At 37.6% G+C, this 25,931-nt stretch overlaps 1 protein-coding gene across 1 annotated transcript in view; it reads right to left on the bottom strand.

Annotated features, from left to right (window-relative positions):
* Positions 1-25,931, bottom strand: part of TNS3 (tensin 3) — a 185,766-nt gene that overhangs the window by 101,190 nt on the left and 58,645 nt on the right. The window contains exons 5-8 of the mRNA XM_017820129.1: positions 24,289-24,327; positions 15,653-15,691; positions 7,081-7,133; positions 6,106-6,277 (exon numbers count right to left, since the gene is read on the bottom strand). Coding sequence (XP_017675618.1) covers positions 6,106-6,277; positions 7,081-7,133; positions 15,653-15,691; positions 24,289-24,327 — 303 coding nt within the window. The remainder of the gene's footprint in view (positions 1-6,105; positions 6,278-7,080; positions 7,134-15,652; positions 15,692-24,288; positions 24,328-25,931) is intronic.

Below are 25,931 nucleotides of genomic sequence, written 5' to 3' on the forward strand. Positions count from 1 at the left end.
TCTCTCTCTCTCTCTCTCCAGTTCAGGTCTTATCTGTCCTGGCTCTCTGCCACTGTTTCTCTGGTCAGTGCCGGCTGATGCTCTGCACCCAAGGAGAAAAACATCTCCCGGCATGCTACAGACACTTAGTCTAAGACTGTTCCAAGTCTCTGCAATCTTCCCAGCCGGGGCTGGGAGGGGGCCAGAGGCCCCAAGGGGCTCAGAGCCCCTTCCTCGTGGCTCACAACATGGCCACCTCTCCTCAACCACCACAACTACAACTCATCTCTTCCGGTGAGCTTGTGATATGTTTACATTTCCACAGGAGCGCCCATTGGGCAAAACTTCAAAACATCCAGGGGTTTCCACCCCTTGGGGTCTACCACTTTTCAGCCTCTGGGGGAAAAACCAAGGTCCAAACCACCACACCTGGGCACCATGCAAAATCACTGCAGAGCGTAAGAATTAACAATGAAAAGTCTGTGAGGATGGTACAGCATTAAATATTCGGATTTGTGGGCCTGACAAGAAATTACTGCTCTGTCAAAACTTTGCAGGGAAGATATGACATAGCTATTTAACTATAGCTTAGCCTATGAGATCTTCCAACTCTTCTGTTAACTCATTAGATAGCAAGTTATCATACACTTAGTGCTCAATAAGGAACAGTTAAAGAGATAGACTGTAAAATGAACAAAAAAAAGCAGTGTATACAAGTATAACTGTCTCTTTCATTAGAAAGTACTTTAAATCAGTATCAATAACAAAAAGCTGAAATATCAGTACTGAAGAACTGAAACAATGCTACTGAGGCAGATTCACAGTGTGGCTATTTCACATCACAAGTACAGATGACATAATCATTGAAAAAGTTTCATTACACTTCTGAAATGGAATAAACAGATCGTAAATTTGAGATAGAGTAAATATAAGTTTATTATATATTTTACTATTTCCCAAGGACAATTTAAGAACCCTTTTCTAAAGTGTAATGCTTTTCTAAAATACCACCTGAGGCATTAACCTCAGCTGGTTCACCAAAAAAAGCCAGAAGTCAAAGAGGTTAAAGGAACTACATCATTTTCCTTCTAGAAACCGGATGCTTGCTGCTCACCAATGTGGAACTTAAAAATGTGCAACTCCATTATGGACACAGTGGAAACAGTATGACATCATGGCACCTCTAGGAAAAATTACATTTTTTAGGCAAGAAATTTATCCAGATGAAGAAACACCCAAATTAACAAGGCACTCAAGAAAACAGCTTCTATTTTAAGCTGCACAGGCTTCTGAAATTACATATGATATTGACCATAAAGGGTATACACCACTTCCATTGATCAAACTTCAAAAGAAAGAATAAAACTTCTTTATATTATGAGAAACATTGTCTTAATTCCAGTATACTGTTTGCATTTTAAACAGATTACTCCTGAAGAGCTAAATAACAATCAAAAATTTTTATGTTCATTCTCTGATATATCAAGAAGATATATCAGCAACTATAAATAAGACTATACTTATCCTCCCATAAATATCAATAGTAATTTTAACAGGAATGAAACGAAAAGTCTCTTCTACAAATGAGACATTTTTTTCTAATTTTCTATTAGCTTTAATATTTGCCAAAAAATTAAGAGTTGCAGTTTTCAGTACAGATCTCAGTACAGAGTTCTTAAAATCAGTGATAAAGCTATGTTAAGAAATCAATTACCTAAAATTTTGCACAGGGAAAAAAAGGGCTATTTGATAATAACTTTTTTATTCATCTTTCTTGTTGCTTTATATTTAATCAATTTAAAATTCCTGTGTGTCAGAATACAGCCCTGTTCATGATGGGTATTTGTCATTGCTGGATCAGATGTCAAACTCAAAGATACCCAAGTTCTGTGAAGCTGAGATACTCCAGGAGTCCTATCAGCATAGAATAAAGACCAGAAGATACAAGAACCAACATTTCACATACAACAACAAAACAAGGCATTACAGAAGTCTTTGAAGGGAAGCATATACCATAAATAGATGTCACTGCTTGTTGGGTTTGGTTAGGGTAGATTTAATTTTCTTCACAGTAGCTCACAGTGTTTTGGAATTATGTTGAAAATGGTGTTAATAACACAGGGATGTCTTCATTATTGTTGAGCAGCGCTTACACAGTGCCATGGGCTTTTCTGCCTCTCACACCACCCCATAAGTGAGTGGGCTGGGGGTGCACAAGAAGTTAGGAGAGGACACAGCCAGGACAATTGACCCTAACTGACCAAAGGGATTTTCCATACTGTATGACATGCTCAGCATATAAGCCTGGGGAAGAAAGTGGAGACATTCAGAGTGATGACGTCTCCCCAAGTCACCACCACGCATAATGGAGCCCTGCTTTCCTGGAGATGAGTGAATACCTGCCTGCTGCAGGGAGCAATGAATGAACTCCTTGTTTTGCTTTGCTTGTGTGCAGAGCTTTTGCTTCACTTATTAAGCTGTCTTTATCTCAACCCATGTGTTTTCTTCACTTTTACTCTTCCAGTTTTCTCCCCTGTCCCACTGGTGGGGATGTGAGCAAGCGGTTGTGTGGGACCAAGTTACTGGCTGAGGTTAAGCCATGATACAGTGGAAGATTAACTGCATCCTTTTTGGTCCCTTTTTGGCATATCCTAGGTCTACTTACTTATATTTTGGTACAAGAAAGAGAAGCATTAGCATCAGTTTCTAAATTCTTATCTGTTGGAGAAGTCACATTTCTTCTAGGTACCAAAGTCTGCAGGGAAGATACTTTTTTAGAGTAACAAAGCAGAGAAAAATTTACTGCAAGCTATGGACAGGCTTTCATCTCTCCATAAAGGACTTTTATTTCAGACTATCAAAGTATAATTCTCTACTGTTTAGAGAAAATTAGATACTTAGGATTTTTTGTTCATATTCTTCATAACAAACAGACTCAAACAGGAAACAATGCACTCACACAATTCTTTGAGTGTATCATTCCCTTCTCTGTTCTCACTATCAACTGCAGTGAAGAAAGAGCAACTAGGTAAAAAATGACAAATGCTGATTTGTAGTATATGTTCTGCTAGTTGAGACCCTGGCCCAATGAAAGAGCAGAACTGTTCCCATCAACTTCAGCAGAATTGCTGACTTGAATACTCTTTTGAGGAGATTTTGGGAGCTTTTTGTTTTGCCCATCATGGCTAGCCTTCGCGAACGAAGATTTAGGAAGGCTCTATCCACGTTTGTTACAAGCACGCTGGTGGTTTATGAGGCCAATACGAGATAGACATATCCGATTGCAAAAGGCACAGCAGAAGGACTCCTTAGGTGGTATATTCAGCAAAACATGATTTTTTCTACGTTGTCTTTTCTCCTCGAGAGTGATCCTGTGTGCGTTCTCAAAGGAAGCAGCAGCCTTATAGATGGTGTGTCTATAGATGGGTGTAGACCAGTTATGGTGATCAATATGGCCAAGGCTGAGATGTTGTTTCAGGGAGTCCTTGTATCTTTTCTTCAGGGCTCCTCTCTTGTGGCAGCCGGTGGCAAGTTCACCATAGAGTAACATCTTACGGAGGCAGTGGTCCTTCATCCTTGAGATGTGTCCTGCCCAACGCAGCTGTGTTCTCAGCAACATGGCCTCAATGCTTGTGACTGCTGCTTGTTCTAGAACAGATGTATCGGTCACATAATCTGACCAGTGGATGTTTAGGATTGTTCGGAGGCAGCATTGATGGAAGCGTTCTAGGAGATGCAGGTGGTGGCGGCAGATGACCCATGATTTGGAGCCACATAAGAGAGTAGACAGCACTAAGGCTCTGTAAACACTGATCTTTGTACTTTTCTTCAAGTGTTTATTTCGCCAAACTCTTTTATGGAGTTTTCCAAAAGCACTATACGCCTTTGCTAATCTGTTGTCTATCTCTCCGTCAATTTTACCGTCTGAGGAGATGAGGTAATTAAACTGCTGGACTGATTTGAGCTCTGATTGGCCAATGGTGATATGGGGATGATGGAAGACCTCCTGAGGTGCAGGCTGATAGAGAACTTCTGTCTTCTTTAAGCTGACTTCCAGACCAAAGAGCTCAGCAGCGTCTGCAAAGCAGGATGTTAAATGCTGCAGAGCTGCTTCTGTGCGGGCAATAAGGGCAGCGTCATCAGCATAAAGCAGCTCCTGGACAAGATGATTTAAGGTCTTAGTGTGGGCCTTCAGTCGCCTTAGGTTGAATAGGCTTCCATCAGTACGGTATCGAATGTAGATACCATCCTGATCATCGAGGTCTGCCGTGGCCCTTTGGAGCATCATGCTGAAAAAGATTGTGAATAGAGTTGGTTCGAGAACGCAGCCTTGTTTCACGCCATTCTTTATTAGAAAGGGCTCAGAAAGTGCATTGCCATATCTGACTTGGCCATGTTGATCCTCATGGAGTGAGATGATCATTTTAAGGAACTTGGGGGGACAACCTAAACGTTCCAAAATCTGCCACAGACCTTTTCTGCTCACAGTATCGAAAGCCTTGGTGAGGTCAACAAAGGTTACATAGAGACCTTTGTTCTGTTCCCTACACTTCTCTTGCAGTTGTCTGAGGACAAACACCATGTCTGTGTGCTCCTGTTGGCTCTGAAACCGCACTGACTTTCAGGTAGAATTCCTTCTGCAATAGCAGGTATTAGTCTGTTCAAGAGTATTCTTGCTAGGATTTTGCCAGATTTTGCTGATATACATGTGCCTCTTGAGCAGGCTGAAGAGGTATTCAAAACATAAGAAACAAAAGAGTTTAAAAGCAAGCTCTGAACCTACAACCTGGCTGTGGTTTGTCAGGTTGTCTTGTGAATTCACAAAAACATACTCGAAGCAGATGGCATCAAGGTCTTTTTTGACCAAGACAGCTGATTTCCAAAATGTTCATTAGAAAATAAATTAATAAATAGAACAAAACCAAAACAAAATCCAAAAATTCCAGCTTTGCAAGAGAAACTGACTACATTCCCTCCCAGAGAGAGGACACACTAAACAAGAACTACCATATATCAGATTTTTGTAATACAAACAGGTATTAAGTGAGATTTAACTGGACTAAGACTTACAAGCTTACACTGCTGTCCCATGGAAAAGACCACCAAGAACAGCTGAATTTGTACCTGTAATGCTTTACATACAGAAGCTTTACATACACCTTCAAACTATTACTATTTTGTGCCTTATAAGCTACCAGTGTCTGATAGAAGGGAAGCGAAGGGCACCAAGGCAGCATGCTGAGGGCATCAGACCACGGCACAAGTATTATACGTGCATCTTGAGGACAATCTGGTTCATAATGCACCTATGACATCTTGGTTTGTGAGCAAAAAGATAATGTATTTAAATCATTAGATGGAATCTCTCCAGAAACTAATTTCTACTGTGAGTAAAGTTCAACCTCCTGAAGTCATAGATTTTACTCTAATAGTTTATACACACTAACTAAAAAGACAGTAGAAGAAAAAAAGTAAATAAAATATTGGTCTTGTTTTAAATTCACCTTCATAGAACAAGCTGAGACAACACATGCCATGGCACTAGCCAGAAAACAACACAGGAGATTAATAGCTTGTGTTATCATTAAAAAAAAAAATCTGCACACGAAGATCATTACAGATTTGCTTACAACTTAATTTCCTATAGAAAACTAAACAGCAGTAAAAAAATGCATCTACAACAAGTTAATGAGAAAGATCTGGACAGAACACACCAACAGCAATCCTACTTTTACATGTTGTTTCACAGTATATGGTAGAGACAGACAGTGAACACATGATGGTGAGAGACTATCAGATGCCCACTTGAGGAACCAGTGGGCATTGCAGTGTGTGTATTTTTTAAAAGCCTACTCTGGACAATGAAAATGGTCAGTGCAATCATTCTCCGGTGTTTGACTATGTGTTATTACAAAGAGACTGCAGTGCCCCAGCAAAAGAGTGCTTTCAATATCTGTTCTTGCCTAGCAGCTTAAAACACTACTGAAAATCTTGCACTTGGCTTGCAAGGCTGTAAAGATGGACCAAAGAATAACTTCTAGTTTATAATGGTATATGTGGACCTACCAGTAGCCTTCCTGTGTAGACAAAAGAAGATGTATCACAAAACACTCATCTTACACATACCAAGTAATTATTGCCATGTTTGGATTTGAGCATTCGGGTTACATCTTGTAGATTGTGGAGGTAAGTTTCCTCAGAACAGCTAGCAGGGAAAGATACAGCAATAATCCGCTCTGTGATGTAAGTGAGGTCAAGTTCATAGCCTTCTTCCATAATGTGATCAAAGTCTGCACTTCTGTGAAGAAATTAGATATGGCAGTTCACAGCAAAGCAGCCAAGAGCAAACATAGCATATTAATGAAAAGAAACTGCAACTTGAACTCCTACAGACAAGCATCAGATGTTTCCAATAATTTCATTACAATTACAACTCATTAAATGCCTACAGAGCTCAAATTATTCAGTTCAGAACACAAACTGAGTTAGCCAAAAATCAGAGTTCTTCACATCAGAACCATAGTGAAAAAATCTCTGCAATCAGTAATGTGGAAAAGCACTAAAATGAATACAAGCACTTTTGGCAAATACTAGCACAACTAATTTGGGAGTTAAATAGGAAACTTCTAGGTACTTATGTCTGCACACATCTCTCTGTAGAATTCTGCAAATGCTTTACAAGTTGGTAGATTCACCAGTGATCTGTAAAACATTGCAGATCTTGAAATCTGCTCTGAATAACACTGACATGAATCTAAAACCAGTCTCCAGACTGCAAGACATGAATATAATTCAATTAATTTCACGGGTTAGTGTATGAATACTGTTTACTTTAACTTTTCTTTCTTTTCCAGGTTAAGGGCACAATCTCATCTTGTCCGTCTTAATAGAATAATCAAAAGATTCTAGTCATTAAATTACAAGTAAGCTCAGCGAATATGCCCAGTTGTTTTCTCAGACAGAGATTGTAAAATGGTACTTGCATAGCAGGTCATGTCTTGTAGAAGACTGAACTCAGAAATCACAACCACAAATAACAAAATCAAAACCCACCAAGGCAAGATGTGACACTGCTACATAAAATACGAAAGAAATACTTGCTGTGATTCTTTGTCACAACTGAAAGCAGAATTCTTTGAAGCACTGCTGCAATTCTGCAACAAAGAAAAAAACAGTCAATCCGAAAGCTTACTTACTGTCACTGATGTCAATGTTTCTGGCTTTTTTCCTTATTTTTAATGTGGAAAATTATAACAAGAGGATATGAGAGGATCATTGCCCTGTGTTTTGAAGGCAAACACTGTGGTTATGACCAAGTTATGTTTAACTCTCTATCACCTCTTCCAACCCACTACTGCCAGAGAAGTCTTTCGTGCTGTCTTGGTAACTGCATTAAGATTAGAGAAAACGTAGTCATCTTTGAGAAGATGAAATTTGAATTTTTTTATAAACCTGCAAAAGCAAGTTCCTCTCAACTGATTTCCTTATGACAATATTGAAATATATACTCAATATATTCCTGAGAATTTATTGTGTAGTAGTTTATTCTTGTAATTCCATTTGTTCAATAATAGCAACTATTCATGAAAAAGTATAAAAATATTCTCCCTCGTGACCCTCGGTAAAAGGAAAAACAAAGACAGCTACTACTATACTAACAATAAATAAAAATAAATAAAAATAATTCACTCTATATTTATCTATGTCTATATATATTTTAGCTTTGCATATATATTATTTTATATATATATATTAATTTATATATAGTATATATTTTATTTTAGCCTTTAGATAAGTATAATATGTTTTAATACAGAAAAGAAGGAGTTCAATTTAATATCATGCACCAGTAACTCCATAGGTGAAAGAGTATTCACTCCTCTCCCTCCCCTGAATATACAGAAACATGCACACAAAAGCTTATTTAGATTAAGGGTAAGAGTTGGAAGGCTGATAAACCCTATTTATTTTGGCACACACATGGCAAGTATTCCCAAACCAAATAAACTGTGTTTGAATGGAAGAGGCCTTAGAACCTTACATAAAGTGATGCTGTATATCAAAATCTGGGAATAGCTAAGACATACAATCATGAAAGTGACACGTTTTCTTTCAGAATTTCTGAAAGAGAAAAGTTCTGGTAAATTTTAAATCACAGCTGGTGTCATAAGGTGCACCTCACATAAGTCCCAGTTTCACTACTTCCTGTCTTTACTTAGACAACAGAAAATGAGGGAATTTCATAGTATTTCCAGCCTCTTTTTACACAATCCTTTCTTAGAATTTTAAAGGTTGTAGGTAATACACCATGGGTGCCAAAACGAGTAAATAAGTATACTTGAAATACAAGACATAAATTCAAGGTTTTGGCATATTTTGTTTTGGTTTTGTAACTAAAAAGCAATTAGCATCATGACTCTCCCTCCACTTCCTTGGCCTCTGTTGGTTACACAGATGTATCCATTGCTTAAAAAGTACTTCCACCATTTTTGAAAAATTATATGACTAAACCTCCATGTAACCTGAAAAATCAATCATTTAACAGCTTCCTCTGGTAAGCAAATAAGTGATAAAATCATTCTCTGTTGCACTGTTGTGCCACATAAATTAGCATATAACCTAGTAGCATGCAGCATATAAGCATATGAACAACAACGTAATTCAAACCACTAACAAACAAAAAAAAAAAAACCTGTTAGTGAGATATGTATTTACTGTAAGCATGCCATGTCACCTACTGAAATACACAGTTCTATATACTCTTTCCTGCTCTGTGTACAAAAATGGATAGTCCTGACAACTTCCACAATTAAATAACTGGTACAACTTAAAATTTTAACTGATAGATTTATATTTTTATATGTGTAAGCAATCAGCTTAGTGTTTTAGACTGTGTTATGGATACTCAAAGGAAAATTCAAACAACACTGGAATTTAAAAGAATTCTTCTTTTGATATCTCATCTCTGTATCATGTTGCATTATATGGCCTCAAATAGCTGCAATACTCTTCTGTCTGTCATTACGGGTACACTTTTATACAGATTTTGTATAGCTCCCAAAATCAACAGAACTATACCATTTTTAAAAGATACTTTGATTCACACCATCAAACTCTCCATTGCCTATCTATGGTGCACAAAACTTACTAAACAAATTTTACTTAAACTTGCATAAGGTCACGATCACCTTGTATGTTATATGTTGGCTACAGCCAATGACTTACTGGCAAATGGACAAGCAGTCAAGGACACACAACCATTTTTCTGTGTGCCCTCTAGATTATATTCCCTTCCTCTTCTTTTCCATGGCTTAATTATCTTGTAGCTAGCAATGCATTCTTTTTTTCTTCATTTTTATTTTTTACTAACTCTCAATGACACACTCTCAACTTTTCCCATCATAACTGCAATATTTAGCAAAATCCAACAAAGATATGAGTTACTACAGAGGCAAAATGTTTACTGAAAAAGCTTTTCAAAGATTTGGTGAAGCATTTAACATATATACACACACCCCTACAACGTGCTCTTAATACAAATAAGTGTTCCAGCATTTCTCACAACAGGCAAGCTGAAAATGTAAGCCATATCTTACCATGCTTCTGACTGAATTCTGGTTTTGATTGACTATTAAACCTATTTCAAACTTCTGTGACTGCCTCTCTGGGCTTTTTCCTAACATTTCTGTGCAGTTTTGGGGTCATTTCACAGATAAGAAGGGCTTCTTTTTCATTCTGGACCAAGTCATACACACCTACCATCAGAATACAAGTTTAACCAAGCAGAGGATTCAGTGGCATGAGGCAGACTATCCATAAAGGCAAATCATCTCCATCCAAGTAAAATAAAAACAAAACAAAACAAACAAAAAACCAAACAAACAAAAAACCCACCCAAAAACATTGTTTTCTGCCTTGCTGAAGAGATAATAGCAAAACCTCACTGGAGAGATAATAGCAAAACATTTGGCTAATCTTCCCAGAGAGCAAATGCTATCTGCTATCTCCCAGGATGGACAATTACCTGGAAAATCTCACAAAACTAGGTATGATTTTCATTTCCTGACAACCAACAACAGTAGAGAAGATGAAGGGGAATTAAAACCAGTGGCTCAAAATGGGTGTTTAAACACATCTGGCTAAAAATTTAGAGTTGTAACCAGGTCAGATTCAGTGAAACTAGCGCTTGATATGTTGCCAGTAGGACAGACCTGAGATTAATCTTCTGTGAGCTTTTCCCCATGATTCTTGTTCCCCTGCTTCCCTGGGACTGCCTGGCAATGCACACGGTATAACCAGTCATATGAGAAACAGAGTTTTCAAAACAGAAAACACCTTCTATTCACCTATTCATTCAGTTTAAAGGAATTTTCATATTCCAAACAAACGGATCAATTCCAAACAATAACATATAGAAGTTATTCTTATGTAAAGAAGTGCGAGGAGCCTTTTGGTAAAATTAAGCTGCAGTTGTATGGAAGACAGCAGGGGGAAGCAATTGCTTACAAAAGACAACCATCTTCTCACCAGTCACAGAATTGGATTACCAAGTAAATTCATTGCATCCAATGCACTATGTCACTGCCCTTTTCCAGTAAAAATTCAAGCCATGCAACTCTTTCCTTTGACATCATCCTTATTTCTTTCACCACCGTTGGCTCCTGTCAGTCCTAGGCTTATCATAGAGCCCAGTTATCCCAACTTTCTCGAAAATTCAGTCCTCAGACAAAAGCATCACAGAGTCCACTACAGCCTGTGCATAATAAAGAACCTAAGAAACAGTCCCATACTTAATTCTACATAATTTTCACCAGGTCACAACATTCACTAGACAGCCTGCTGTCAATGGAAGCATAGAAAGTGGGCCAAAGAGCCCAATTAAACTAAAGTACAGCTTGAACAAAACAGACTTTTGAGATCAGCCCTGTTAATTCACCTTCTTCTGACACCAAAGATGGTGAACTTGTTTATGGATTACCTGGCCTGCCTCAAACAGCAAGCCTGTGTTTGTCCAATGCAGCATGCAGCATCTCATACCTTTACAATCCTACTTTGAGTCGCTCCACAGCTTCAGAGCAAAAACATGACAAAAGGTATAGTACAGGTCATCTCACACTGTGTGGCACAGAGGCGGCATTGAGACAACTTCTCCACAAAAGTCCAGAAACAGAAGGAATAAGAAATAACCTTCCTGCTATATCTTCTGTGATGAAAGGCTGACTCTCAAGGAAAAAAATGGAGACAATCAAGTAAAAAATAACACCTAAAAAAAGAAATATCTGTAAAAAAAATATCAGCAAGATGATCATCCACAACTTTTCCAAGAACTGAATAAGGAAATCTGCATTACAATCAGTAGGCTTACACATTTCACAGGCTAAAGTCCTCTGTCATAGAGTGCCAGAGACCAGAAAGGACAAAGGGTAAAGGGAGATCAGTTTTGCCCCAGATAAACTCATTTGCATTTTGGCAGTACACTGAGTTACTATGTTTTATATAACAGCTCTAGAAAAATAAATTAAAAAAAAACCTAGTAGGTAAACTACTAGTTTCCAATACCAAAGTAAAACTAGACACGTGGGCCATGCATGAACTTAAAAATACCAGGTGGGATAATGACTTGCCCCTTTTGAGACCAGAATCAAAGATGACAGGTTAAGGAAGCCAAATGAAAAATCATTCAGTTACCTTCCCCAAGGCCCTGTTCCTGGCATTGAACTATAATAATATCTGCTTAAAAGCTATCTCAGCAGAATATAAGAAATACTGATTTCAAGGACTGGGTTGTTTCAAACAGTTGAGACAGCTGTACATGAACTATACATATGTTCCTCCAAGAAACAGCACTGCTGAAAACTCAGGGCTCCAGAATCTGATATGCATTCATGCAGCTCATCTGTTTCTCTCCTGGGGTCCTTCTTGAGTAAGAGTATTAACAGATATAAGGACCAATGAGTAGAAACTACAACTATCTGAAATGTAAATCACTAATTAATCTGTGGCTTAAAGGTATCAGGACACATTTTGAAAGAATGACATGGATCTATTTGGGATGTAAGTATTTTATTTGTGCCTATTTTTCATGTTGCTATAAGCATCAGAATATTTGATTAGCTAATCTGCTATTCTGCAACCTATTCTAAGGCACAGTGTAACAGTTCTATACACTCCAGGATACTGCAGAAAAAGACAGAACAGTGAACTACACTGATAGTTGGACTACTCCACCATGATAATTCCTACTGACACAGTGAATGTGATGTTTTGGATGAGAACCAGAATTTGCATACCAGAACCTGAATTTGGTCTCTGGCTTTAGAATGATTCCTATTGCAGAAAAGATTCATGTCTTGCAAATACAAATGTCTCTATGCTATTGTGTATGCATTGCTTAGTAAATATTACAAGTTAATTAAAAATATATTTTAAGTTCTCTCTGCAGAAAAGATTTATCATTTCTACTGCAGACGGCTACTTGTTTGAGAGCACATTTTAGTTCTGTATGCTGTGTCCCATAAAAATCACGATCTGTTCCCCTGTGTAGTATAACAGCAAGACTCCAAACAGATGTGCCCCTCGCAGTGTCTGTAGAAGTTATAAATCCCAGCTTGCTTTCTCTCTGCCAAAACCTACCCTGATGGCAAAGGTGCTCCTATGATTCTTTCCTATGACACTTCAGCCAAAACAGGCCAGGCTCCTCTAAACAAGTTCACTGGAGGGCTTTGCAATCCAGCTCATTTTTATCAAGTTTGTGGGGCACTTGGATATGGAGTTCTATCTAGCAATCTGCCAGGGAAACAAGGAACCAATCAGGGCAGAAAGATCATCTTCCAACTCACTTTTATTGACGAAAGCAGCCCTGCTCACAGCCTGAAATCTCCTGGTACAGCTGGGTTGTCTATTCATCCTTTGCTCTTTTCTTAAAATATTTAATTCATAACAGAGAGAAGGTATGTAGCACATTTTTGCTACTAAGGACTCTTTAGGAGAAAATACTGAATACATATGAAGTTATTATTCAAGTGAGAATGAGGCATAATTAGTGTTATAATTAATGTAAAATTTCACAGGTATACATACTCACATTTGGAAAACTGTATTTTTGAAGCCTTAGCTCTACAATGTCTCAAGACAAAGAGTTTAAACAAAGCTTTGTGAGGCTAGCACCTACCCCTAACCAGTGCTATTGTCTCTTGCACACACAGAACAGGAGCACTAACTCACTCTAACCCAGGTGAGTTAGAGTCGTGTCAACACTGAAATGACTGTATTCCACTACAAATCCATGGAGAAACTTCCTATATTCATATTTCAGTGTTAGGCAGGAAGTGTACTTCAACTGACTAAAATAATACATGTGCTCTAATTCTGGTTGTAGTATAGTTTCACAAGTACACTAGAGTTTTGAAAGAGCTTCCTGAAGGAATACTATCCGCAGGTAATGTATTTAAGCACAACAGATACAGCAGAGTGTAAAAGTTTCTGCATTAATTCACACATACCACATGGTGAGGCTCTGTAGAAGTAATGTATGGCATGACCCAGTAGCACCTAATACAAAGCTCCTGTATGTGTGCGCTCTGCTTCCTAACTCTGTAAATAGTGCACAGTGGAAAGAAAAAAATGTGGTGGCAGAGGGAAAGACTTCAGAGTAAATCTGCGTTTCTCTCTGACCTATTTAGGATGTAAGAGATGAAAACTGAAGTAAACTTTCATTACAAATTCTGCACCCTGTTAACTAACAGAAAATTATGTGCACACAATCCTTGGATAGAAAGTGACAGAAACATTAGTTGAAACAAGAAGTTTAATTATTTGTTTTAAATATGTTAATATTAAGAATAAAATAATATTCCAGTCCATAAGGGCATGAGGAAGCCCTCTAAATGTAAGAAAATGTACTTCTTATTTCCCAAGTAAGAATGTGCTTGCTATCCCAAACACTAGAATTAAGCTAACAAAATTTTGAATTCTAGGTAGTGTCAGAACCAAGTCATCCTTTGCTCCTGGAGTATACTTGTCCATAGAAAGTAACTACCAACAATTTCAGGAAACTTGCTAATGGTCAAATAATAATCATTGCAAAATGCAATAAGACAAAAGGCACAGCTGAAAAACATTTAAGGCTGCCTTCAAAATGGTCGTGCACAAGGTATTACATGTACAGAAAAAAAACCAAAAAACATATTATCTTGGCTTGTGCAATAAGCAATCAGTACACACAGAAAACCCTCTAAAGTATTCAAATGTAAACAATTATGCTAAAAACTTCCAACTAGCAACAGAAAATGATCTGCAATTATTTTCCTCACAATGTATCTCATTATTTTGCTTCATGTTTGTTGCACTAGAAGCAGCTGTCAAAACCAATTATTCACATACAGATAACTAAGAACTCAGCTCTGCTCTGATTTTTTAGTTTTAGTTAATTTGTCTAGATAAGAAAGCAAACAGCGAACTGAAAGGTGAAACAATCATGTCACTAGTCATTTATAGCTGGTTTCATTATCAAATATATTCTAGCAACTAGAAATAACTCTAATTTTACTAGAACAGTGTGGTTGATAGCATGGATCCAACCACAGAAATACCCTTGGTTGTAGAAAAACATTTATTGCCAGGCCAAGTAAACAAACTGTACTGCTAATACAAATGTAACCTCTGAATGTCTCCTGTCTACATGGGTAGCCGAGGATCAGAACTCTTTACACCCTGCACAGAGTGGCACCAGCAGCATTACAAAAAAAATGCAATGCACACAAGACTAGCACTGTGCAACACATGCTCATTTGTTGCAATAGAGAACTGCGCTGGAATTGAACAATGAATCAGTGAAGACCATGTACATCTTGCAAGTCCTTTCCTCTGCCCCTATTTAAATTTTAACCTCATTTTTACAGTAGTGAATCAAATACCTGCATCACAGTTGCCTACTAACAGATAGTTAACTATAGGCATCTCCCATTATTTATTTAGAAATCTACAAAACTTGAAATCTCTGTTAAAAGATAACTCTAAAGGACTTCAAAAAGTTGTCTTCTTTGTCTTACTTACTTCACAGAAATTGTGCTAAAAGTATACTTTTAAGGGCTATCAGTATCAAAATCAGCTACACATCCCATTTGCAGAAATTTCTACATCAGTTAGACTGCTGGGTTCTATTGCACTTCAATAAATGTATTTAATACTACTTGTACCAGTAGTACTACAGCCATAGTAATAAAGGGTTGGGAAGGAGCATTTATTTGTTTTGTAAAAAACATGGCATATAAATGGAACAAATAAAAGCTAAAAGATCAATTGCATATTGACCACAAGACAAAAACTAGTATCATTCTTGCGGGGGAAAAAAAAAAAATCTCTTGACTTTCTGTACTCTTCTGAATACAATTCAGTCTATGAATACTTTAATATTTATCTTTACTTTCTTCCCTGCTTAATTTAAAAATAAGAAATGCAGAGGTCATTTAACTGTTCCTGGATAAACTGAAGGGTGAAAAAAACCCACTTATGCTAATCAGAAGCTAATTTCACACAGTATAGAAATCAAAATGTGTACTTTGAAAATGGTTAGCAATGGATGCTTTGTGAAGTTGTAGTAAAAATAAGCAGACACAAACAGGAAAATAAATCAGGCCAAGTAAAAGAAAAAGGAATAAATAAAATTACTTACGCTTCTGGTTACATGATTTTTAACCACCTCAGAGTTAGCCTGCAAAAGCAGAAAAGTTAACAAAACTGACTTTAGTTTTCCAGATAGTTTGACTACATTCTAAGAAATCCCCTCCTAACATATACACACAACAACAACAAATTCATCTTATCATCTTATTCATCATTCAATATTCATCTTACAGTACTAACAAACAAATTATCTTTCAAACAGATGTGGAAAAACTAATTGATTTTGCATTATCATTCTGCATATTCAGGTCTTGTAAGACAGTGCTCAGGTACTGGGAGTGCCTATTCCAAGTTACAATATACATGGAGATGTACACTGTTAATCACATGTGCCCTTCTGCCTCTTTTCTCAATCTCTCATTTTATACTTTTTCATGAAAACAGACACTTGCATAGGTATTAATGACGTGAACTGACAAGAATCTTCTGTAAGTGCTGTGCAAAAAAAATCTGTTCAAGGCTGGCTTTAAAACATGCTAAATTATATCAACAGAGATTTAAAACAAACTTTTAAAAGAAATGAGCCAAACTATTACTACAAAAATGTAACATGAATCACCAGAAGCACAGCATTCCAAAAGTACATTCTTTTTTATTGATGACTACAATCGGCATAAAATTAAGGCAATATAATGGGGAAGTACAGTGGTAAAACTAAGTAAAACAGAAAAAGTAAAAATGTTTGCCTAAGAAGACTTCAACAAAGCCAAGATTCAGCATTTCACAAGAGGAGATATCTTGAGTAAAGATTTTATAATTTGGATTTAGAATGGAAGAATAACAGAAGTATTTCATCTTGAAAAACACTCAGAATGAGAAAATGAAGTAACACTAGAACTAAGTGCTGTAGGTTAGGTAAGACTGCACTTGACTTCAGTGGGATTAAGTGCAGCCTCAGCAAGTTTGTTGATGACACCAAGCTGTGTGGTGTGATGGACACAGTGGAAGGAAGGGATGCCATCCAGAGGAACTTTGACAGGCTTGAGAGGTGGGACATTGCAAAACTCGAAGTTCAACAAGGTCAAATCCAAGTTCATGCACCTGGGTTGGGGCAATCCCAAGCACAACTATAGGCTGGGCAGAAAATGGATCAAGAGCAGCCCTGGGGAGAAAGACTTGGGGGTGTTGATGTACAAGAAGCTTGACATATCTCAACAATGTGCGCTTGCACCCCAGAAAGCCAACCATATTGTGAGATGCATCCAAAGAAGTGTGGCCAGCAGGTCAAGGCAGGTGATTCTGTCCCTCTGCTCTGGTGAGACCCTTCCTCAGTACTGCATCCAGCTTTAGGGGCCCCAACACAAGAAAGACGTAGACCTGCTGGAACAACTCCAGAGGATGGCTATGAAGATGATCGGGGGGCTGGGGCACCTCTCCTATGAAAACAGGCTGAGAGAGTTAGGATTCAGTGTGAAGAAGAGAAGGCTCCAGGGAGATCTTATAGCAGCCTTCCAGTACCTAAAAGTGGCCTACAGGAAGTCTGGAGAGGGACTTTTGACAAGAGCATGCAGTGATAGGACAAGGGGGAATGATTTTAGGCTGAAAGAAGGTAGATTTAGCTTGGATATTAGGAAGAAATTCTTTACTGTGAGGGGGGTGAGGAACTGGACAGGTTGCCCAGAAAAGCTGTCAATGCCCCATACCTTGAAGTGTTCAAGGCCAGGCTGGATGGGGCTCTGAGCAACCTGGTCTAGTGGAAGGTGTCCCTGCCTTGGCAGGGGATTTGGAACTAGAAGATCTTTAATGTCTCTTCCAACTCAAACCATTCTGTGATTCTATGGTTCTACTTGCGCACATCACCAATCACAGCATTTCAAAATCAAATACAACAAAATATTCTTGTCCTCACTCTCCAATAAAGACAGTTCAGAGGAAATTTGATTGACATGGTTAGAAAATAAAAACTTCTTTTCTACGGAACGACGAAAAATCATTCCAAAACAAATTATCCCATCTTCCATCATCATAGAAGAAAACCATCACAGATTCCTGCCAATGGTTCCCTAAAAACAGCCTTTCTGAAAGAAAAGCCATTAAAGCAAAAGATAAAATGACACTGCTACTTCAAAATAAAGTTATATTTCTTTTACTAATTACAAAAAAGGAACATACATCAGCCCTTAAAAGAATGCCACAGGAGATGCTCTAACCCCCTTGCCTCATTGAGGACAGTTTCTTCACCTTTGTTAACTGTTTTGCTAGTCAGTAGGGCTATCTTGCCCTGAAAGCTTCTCATTTGGATTCCACTTTAAAGACAAGCAAAACCGAATTAGCTCCCCCTTTCCACCCACATCTACAAGGTGCTGTGACATTTCTCCAAGAAACAGGCTTGAGCTTTGACTCCAGAATCAAAAGCAAGTTCATACATAACACTTCTGCCACACACACTTTGTTACTTATATACAAGTACTAAATTTTTGAGCCAATGTGAAAAACCTAAAGCAAATTAAACCAGTATGATTTCTGACATGACAGTGAACTAAACTTGAATTGGATGCTAGAGACTGAAGTTTAGTTAAGCAATGAGCAAACAGAATCCACCATTATATAACAGTCACACCAAACATAAGAATTTAATCTAAGGAATCACAGTTCTATCCGAAGAGAGGGGTCTACACAGATACATGATTCATTGTGTTTATTAAAATGAATGCTGACTATAAGAACAGCTGATTTTTAAATTAACATTAAAAGATTTTTCTTTTCCTTTTGAAAGACAGGTGGCAGTCTTCCATGACACTAATAACTAATGCTATAGTCATTTATCATTTTAATATTTGGCTGACATTCATTTTATAGTGGTGGGATTAGTGCTGTCCTTTCCTTTTACACATTCCACTGTTGAGAAAGCGTTTTCAAAGACTAACTAAAAGCATATTCATAGGGGATATAAGATCTGTCACTCCTAGGATAAGTTATCAAGGAATAGAAAATTATGCAGATAAGCAGGAAAAAAAAACCACACTTTGGAGTGTGTATTTCCCTTTTCCAGTGTGAGCTGTCCAGCAGAATCTACGCAAGTCCATTTGCTGTTTAGAGAAATCAAACATATATAAAAAGTTTCAATGCCAATTGAAAACTAATGATACTGAAGAGTCCAAAACATTGATAATTTTGCTTTAGAAAAGGAAAGCTAGGAAGGCAGCAAGAAGCATGCTTTACCTTGTAAGAACATTATGCTTCTGCATTTATCTGCTATAGTAAATAGCATCACACTTCAGAAAAGCAGACACTTCTGCCTTGCAAAAGTACCTCCCTCACTCAGTGGAAAGGTTTGGAGAAAATAAACAAGCAGGCAAACCTGGCTCTGAAAATTGCCAAACCTCTCCCTCTTGCTGATCCCCTACTTCTGTAGTTTGTTTTTGTTCAAAGAAAGCCTGCTGTTCATTTCATTTTGGATGAACACCTGGGACTGAACACACTGCATTATAACGAAACTTCATATCTGAAGACCTATTGAATCTTGTAATTCTCTAATATTCCTAGAAACAACATGAGCCCTCCCTCTTAGTAAACTATAGCTTTTGAATTTAGTATACATTGCACTGCTCAATTCAGGATCACTATATTTCATTCATTTAGGGGAGTGGCGTTTCCATACTCAGGCAGTTTTATTCTCTCTTCCCTCTTACAGCTAGATCAGAGACATTTATGAACAAGGCACTGATTGCACTTAAAATAGCATTTTTGAACCTCTGCTCTGCAGATCTCTGAGGTCCATGGTCTTACTCCAGTAAGCACTTGAAACGTAAAACCAAAAAACAACCTCCAATGAAGTGCATTACACAGAGCCAAATCAAAAAAAAGTTTGAAAAATATTCATATTCGAATCGGGCATCAGCTCACAGGTTTTATCAAGAAGATGTCTCATAAGTCTGTGCTTCTGCCTATCTATGACACTAAGAAATCAAGAAAAGTAGATTTATTTCTTTTTTTGAAGCTGAAAAAAAGAAAGGAAAGGACGAAAAAAACACAGGTCAAAATTTAATAAAGCAAAACTGAATAGCAAGACAGAGCAAGCTACAACCTGCAGCACTCCCTGGCAGAACTGCTCTGGTGAGAGTCATGAAAGGAGCCAGGAAAGGTCACAGCAACTGGGGATGTCTGGAGACTTAGTGTATCCTTCACCAACTCATGCTTGCTCTGTGCATATAATGCTTGTTTTGTATGCACCTCACAGGTCCCGTGAGCAAACGCCTGAATGTAGTAAATAGGAAAAAAAGTCAAGTCCCTCTAAAAAACAGACCTGGGCATTTTCCTAGTTTTTTGTAAGATTTCCGTGCTATTGTTTGAAAGAAGAAAGACAGGAAAATCTAGAAACTAATTAGCCATTAGTCACACTTTTATTACAAATCAAACCCACCTGACACATTTTCCAGAAAAGCTTTCACTGATTTAAGCTGGACACCAAAATTACAGCCAGCAGAGCAAAATCATTGCATATGTCAATTTCTAACTATTTACTCACAGTCATCATACTCCAGGGTATTCAGAGGTCATACTGATCGACCCAAGTTAACATCTTATGTCTTCTAATACCGAGGCCCCACTTAAAATGAAATTGAAGAATGCAATCCTTCATCTACATGCACAGGCCTTCCCAATAGCACACAGTTATTCAGCCTCATATTTCTCAAAAAATTTCTTGCAGGTTCGCATTAAAAACAGATGGGCAGAGTTCCATCAGATTGTCTCACATTGTTCTGAAAAGATGTGTTTAAAAATGAATGCAGTAAACACAAAAATTTAAGCTGTCATATTCACTGATCTTTTTCATACAAACCATCTGGGGAGAACTGCATTCAACAGACAACATGAAAAAGAGGGAGGGGGGTTTTTTTGCCATAAGGAACAAACATTCTTTCAAACACTGTTAAGAGTACTGAGTTTTCTTAAGGTTTTCTGTTGTCTTGCTCACTTTCCCCATATATAGTTGGAGAGTTGGTTTTATTTTCTATCAACATGTATTTTCAGCTTTTAGGGGTTTTTTTGAGAAAATGCTGGCACTAGGTTGAATATATGTGTAGGTATATGTTAATTGCCATAGATTTCAAGTAAAAAATGAGGTATGCAAGTAGAAAGAGGCCTTTGTGACTTTACCACTTAATTCTTCAGCATTTTTTTCAAGGTATTCTCTCCTGCTCCTTTTAAAAAAAGACACATACACACACAAAAAACCCCAAATCTATTTCTCCCACAATTACTTCTATTCTGTTCTCCTCTTATTTTGAAAGAGGCTAGAGCACAGTTTGACTCACTATTCAAAATCAAATGTTTAGTTAGTTACGAGGGGTATAAATGTTCAAGTCTTTAATTTTTCTCCTCAGAGACAGAAAAGAGGCTTGAACAATTAAGGGGGAGAGGAGGGAGGCATAATTAGACATCCTTCCCCAATTTTGTCAAAATGACCAAACTTCCACTGAAGACTTAGCAAAATAGCTGAACAAACTTCAGTTTGAACTGACTGTTATAACAAAATATATGTTGCAAGTAAGTGTCCACTTACTCTTTCCGCATCAGAACAGCTGGTTATGAAAAGTGATGTTTAAATGGTAATCTAGAAGTATGCAGAATTTCCTGGTAATCATTTGGGGGAGCGGGGGGAAGAGGAAAAAAAAAAAAAAGAGGTGGGAAAGGAAGAAAAGTTATAAAGATTAAATCAGAAATTTCTCTGTTCAAGATCACTATTTAACCATGTCTTAGAATTGATAAGTCATCCAGTGATAAGGACCATTCATTAAGGAAGTTAATTTAGAACAAGAATCCATGTACATAAGAGGTTTGGGCCTTCACACCACATTTCATTACTGTGAGACATTTGTCAGGATAGGTGATGGGCCTCTGAAGAATTAAGATTTAGTTTCCTTTATTCTTTTCAAAGACATACCATTTTGAAGGATGGAAAAAAAAATTCAGCAAAGAAGACAAACTTACTGATCTTGAAGCATCTTAAACTATCCTAGAATATTTCCCAGAATCTAAAAATTACCTAAAAAATAATATTCTTCCACTAGCTTTCCTTTAATTTTTATCTTTAAGTAATAGATTAAACAAAAACTATTTGGAGCTTTAAGGTTAGGGCCTAAACCTTCTCATTTTGGTAGCACTAGAGAAAAAGACTTATTTAAGAAAAAAAGTGTGTAGTTGTTAGCAATTTTTTTTAATTTAAAAAATACGATCTACTGAGTAACTAGTAATCTTGCAAAATAAGATCCAATAATTCCAATAAAGGCTTTTTAAACAAACTTACCATCTTTGATTTTATCATATTTTAGAAGTATTACGTAGGCTAAGTCACTCTCAGATTAAAAAAAAAAATAAAAAGGCAGTGACCATGGCACTTTTCTTTCCTTTTTTTTTTTTTTCAAAATCTTTGGGTCAAGCTATACATCTCTTCAATGAAAGACCATTTTTACAAATAGCCCATTGCCTCTTCATGAAATATAAGTGCAGCAGAATCGGTCATCTTTGCTAAACGTTTGGCTTGAATTAACAGAGCTGGACTAGCATTATCTCCCTTTCTCCAATCTGAGGAATGTGCATGACAACATAAAGTAGTATTAGAACACTTAACAGCACCTGTTTATATTCTAGCACCTGAACTCCTAACAGCTGCATTGAGTTGATATATGAGGCTCTTGATGTCATTACAAAGCTTCAAGATAAATGCCTCATGAGAAATGGGAAGAAAGGGCCTCTTTGGAAACTGGCATCCAAGCCGAAAATAATCAATAAACCCCATATTCTGAAGAAAAAGAACATCTGTGAATTTCATCAGGCTTCAACAGTCTTCCAACAAACATGTCATGGAGTTTAACTACAGTTATTGCTATAAGCCACCTTAAGGAGAGCAATACAGGAAGCCTTTACACTGGCTAAATATATGCAACACTGATTTAAAGCAGGCATACGAAATTGTTTATTCATGTGAAAACTAAAAGGTTGGAATTCCTTGCTGGAATAAATGGTGATAAATCCATGGTTCTGCAACAAATTGTAATGCCACAAAGTTTTGGTTAATTTGAATAGATGTTGCCCTCTCTATTATCTAAAAATCTCAAGTACTTATTCTTGATCTTCTCAAGATTTTACACTCGAAAGTTGTAACAGAAACAGCTTACAGCTAATGCCATCACAGATCATGCTCCTTCAGACCAACAGAACTCTTCACTAAACAGATAAAATTTACTTGTGCACAACAAAGATTCTTAATCTAAAAATGTCACCACATTTCACATCAAAAGCAAAACACACTGTTCAATCTCACTCTCAATAATAAGAACACATTGCACACTATGTAGTAAAATATTTCACCTACAGATTTCCCTGCAAGAAATTTAAATAGAATTCTACTCCTTCTTCTGCCTAAAACTAGTAAATGTTTTATTTGGGGACTGACTATACCTGTCTACATCCCTGCTAGTAAACTAGAACCGGTTAGGCCGCTTTTACCATCTAAGCGCTTCACCTGTCAGCAGGTCACACTTGTGCCCAGATTAGCACTGCCCTATATAAACAGTTCACATAAACCAAATTCAATCAGAATTATTAATGACTGGTAACATACCCCACAGGTTTAAAATTGTTCCTGAATCACAACGAGAAATGTTCTCTGCCAGAATCAATACTCGAGTTGTGTGCACAACACAAAAGAAATAGCAAGTGCAGTTGCCAGTATGCACCTAATACTGTGAGTTGCATACATAAGAAAGGGGTTTTTTTTCTATTTATAATTTTAGCAGTGATGCCATACAAGATTCTCAGACCCTGATGTGGGTTAATTCATAAAATTACTGGGTCAAATTTAGGAGAGACCTCCAATGAGTTGACATTCACATTCCTCATAATACCAGAAATTACTGATTTAGGTTTCCAGGCTTTCCTTTATAGGATAATAATTTTAAAAAGCACCTTTTGACTTCTGTGGTTCATAATAAGTAAGTATCGCTACCTGTATTCTTCCAACAGGGAAATCAAGACACTAAAATATGCAAAGCGACTTAGCCAATTCACTTAGCAAGGCAGAAGTGAGATGCAGGATTCCTAATTGCCAGTGGTTGCATCACAATATAGAGTTCCTGGCTGACACTTGGTTATCAGCTGTTGGCTGATTAGTCCTAGTAATGACACTAGTGGGTGCCAATGCTGGTTCAACAAGTAACTGTTACACCCCATCCTCCAGGCATCACTCATGTTACCCTTGGAGCTGGAATAACCAAATTCAGTCATGCAAGCCAGAAAAGGCTTATAATTTTCCTATCCTAAGTGTGGATTAACTTCCTGTCTTCCACCTTCAACAAAAAATAACAGGCCCCAACCCAATCTTACAATACTTGTACTTTCAAACTGATATGAGGCATCAGTATGTTGAAACAAATAATCACTGTCTTTTTTTTTATTTAAAACACACAAATAAAAGCATAAAACATCCGGTTTTATGCTTTCTTGCATGGGACAAGACACAGTAACAAGCTTCAGGAATAGACCCTTAATTTGCCAAGCCTTCAGAGAGGAAAGGTGATGGTACAGTACTGAAATAACAAGAGAATGTATCAGACTGCAACAATAACCTAACCTATAACCTAATAAAACTTGATGGATATCAGTAGTGCCAAAAATACTTACCAGCTCGTAGTTGCCTGGAAAAAAGCAGGGTGTCACTACCTAGAATAAAAAATGATAATAAAATAAGGAAAAACAGATACTTCCTTTGAATATGTCCCAATTGCATTGATTGAGCTCCCTCTAGGCAGAGTCAAAGGGTCACCAGCCAGACTAGGTGCAGAACCCGAGTGTCCACTGCTGCTCTCAGCTGCATTACTTACTTACAGGGAAATATGAAGGGCTTTCTCCCTTCCTCTATCCTTTTCAGCATTCTTCCATCATCATCTCAGTTTTAGTTAATAAATAACTTTTCAGCTTTTTGAGAAATCTGGAACTTCAGCAATCCCCAATACCTTACCCTTGTTCTGGAACTTTTACGGGGCATGGGCTGAGCAGAGCAAGCAGAATAGATATTCTGTGCACTCACACAATTTCAGAGGTTTGGCTCCAAATTAAAACACTTCCTATGAAAAAGATATTGATATACATCGCTCCCAAAGAAAACAACAACACAAACAAAAACCCACAAACAAACAAAAACCAACAACAACAACAAAACACCACACCAAAAAAAAACCCAAACCACTTTGTTTGAATATTCAGAAAGCAAAACTCAAAGAAATCCAGGAAAAGCATGACTAACATGGATTACATGATGACTAGAGAAAATCAAGTGTTAGATTATTTCTACAATCCCATACAACAGGCACCCTCAAATTTCACACATACAGTCAGAAAACTGTAGGTTCACCCATTTACACCACTCAAATGAGCTTCAGTAATAGTCACCGTGCATGCTCACTTTAACAAGCACCTTGAGGTTAACCCCAGTGAAAACTGTTTCATTTAATATGTTCACTTTCAAATTAATGGCTCTCCAGGACAGACTCACCTCTCAACCAGCAGAGTGGAGCCAGAAACTCTGTGGTAACACCTGGACAACAAAGGAGTTTTCTTTCAGGAACTGTTGGTGAGCTGTCCTGCCAGATCTCAAGTCATGGTATACAGAGTGGCTTACTGAGCAGAAGGGCCCTCATGCCTCATGTAATTTATAATCCTTAGAATAATAAAAAGAAGATGCAGCCCATACAACAGAGCAAGCTGCAAGAACAAAAAGAAACATCAGTCCTGTACGCAGCACAGACAAAAAGAAAGAGACCTGACTACGCTAGGACAACCCATTCCAGCTTTAACACTGAGTACCAGCTTTTAACTAGTAGCATAGAAGGGATAGCATTTCCCTCCACAAGTAGTCATGAAAAAGATCTATCTCTGATTCTCAATGCTTCTTAAATCGCAAATACTCATAAAAAGGAAAAAAAAGTGGCACATTGATTGTTCAACTCCTAGCCTGCTTACGATCTCCACACTACCCCTAAAGAAAATAAGACAGATTGAACCCCTTGAAGTTTGTCTGCAGTACCCTCTGACTCCTCGGTGGGCTTGCAAGTCCAAGGTCTGCATCTCTGCAGCTCATTTTGTAACTGCCACTCATGATTTACTAGTCTATCAACAAACACCCATACTAACACACAGAAGATTTTAATTAAGCTGTCATGATAGCATTCCTGTTGCTGAAAGCAAAGACATCATCTGCCTCTGTGACCTCTTGCCTGACACAGCATGCAAAACTTCATATGCCACCTTCAATTACAACTGCCAAT

The sequence above is a fragment of the Lepidothrix coronata genome, unplaced genomic scaffold (assembly GCF_001604755.1).
Source record: "Lepidothrix coronata isolate B3197 unplaced genomic scaffold, Lepidothrix_coronata-1.0 Scaffold3, whole genome shotgun sequence".
NCBI lineage: Eukaryota > Metazoa > Chordata > Aves > Passeriformes > Pipridae > Lepidothrix > Lepidothrix coronata.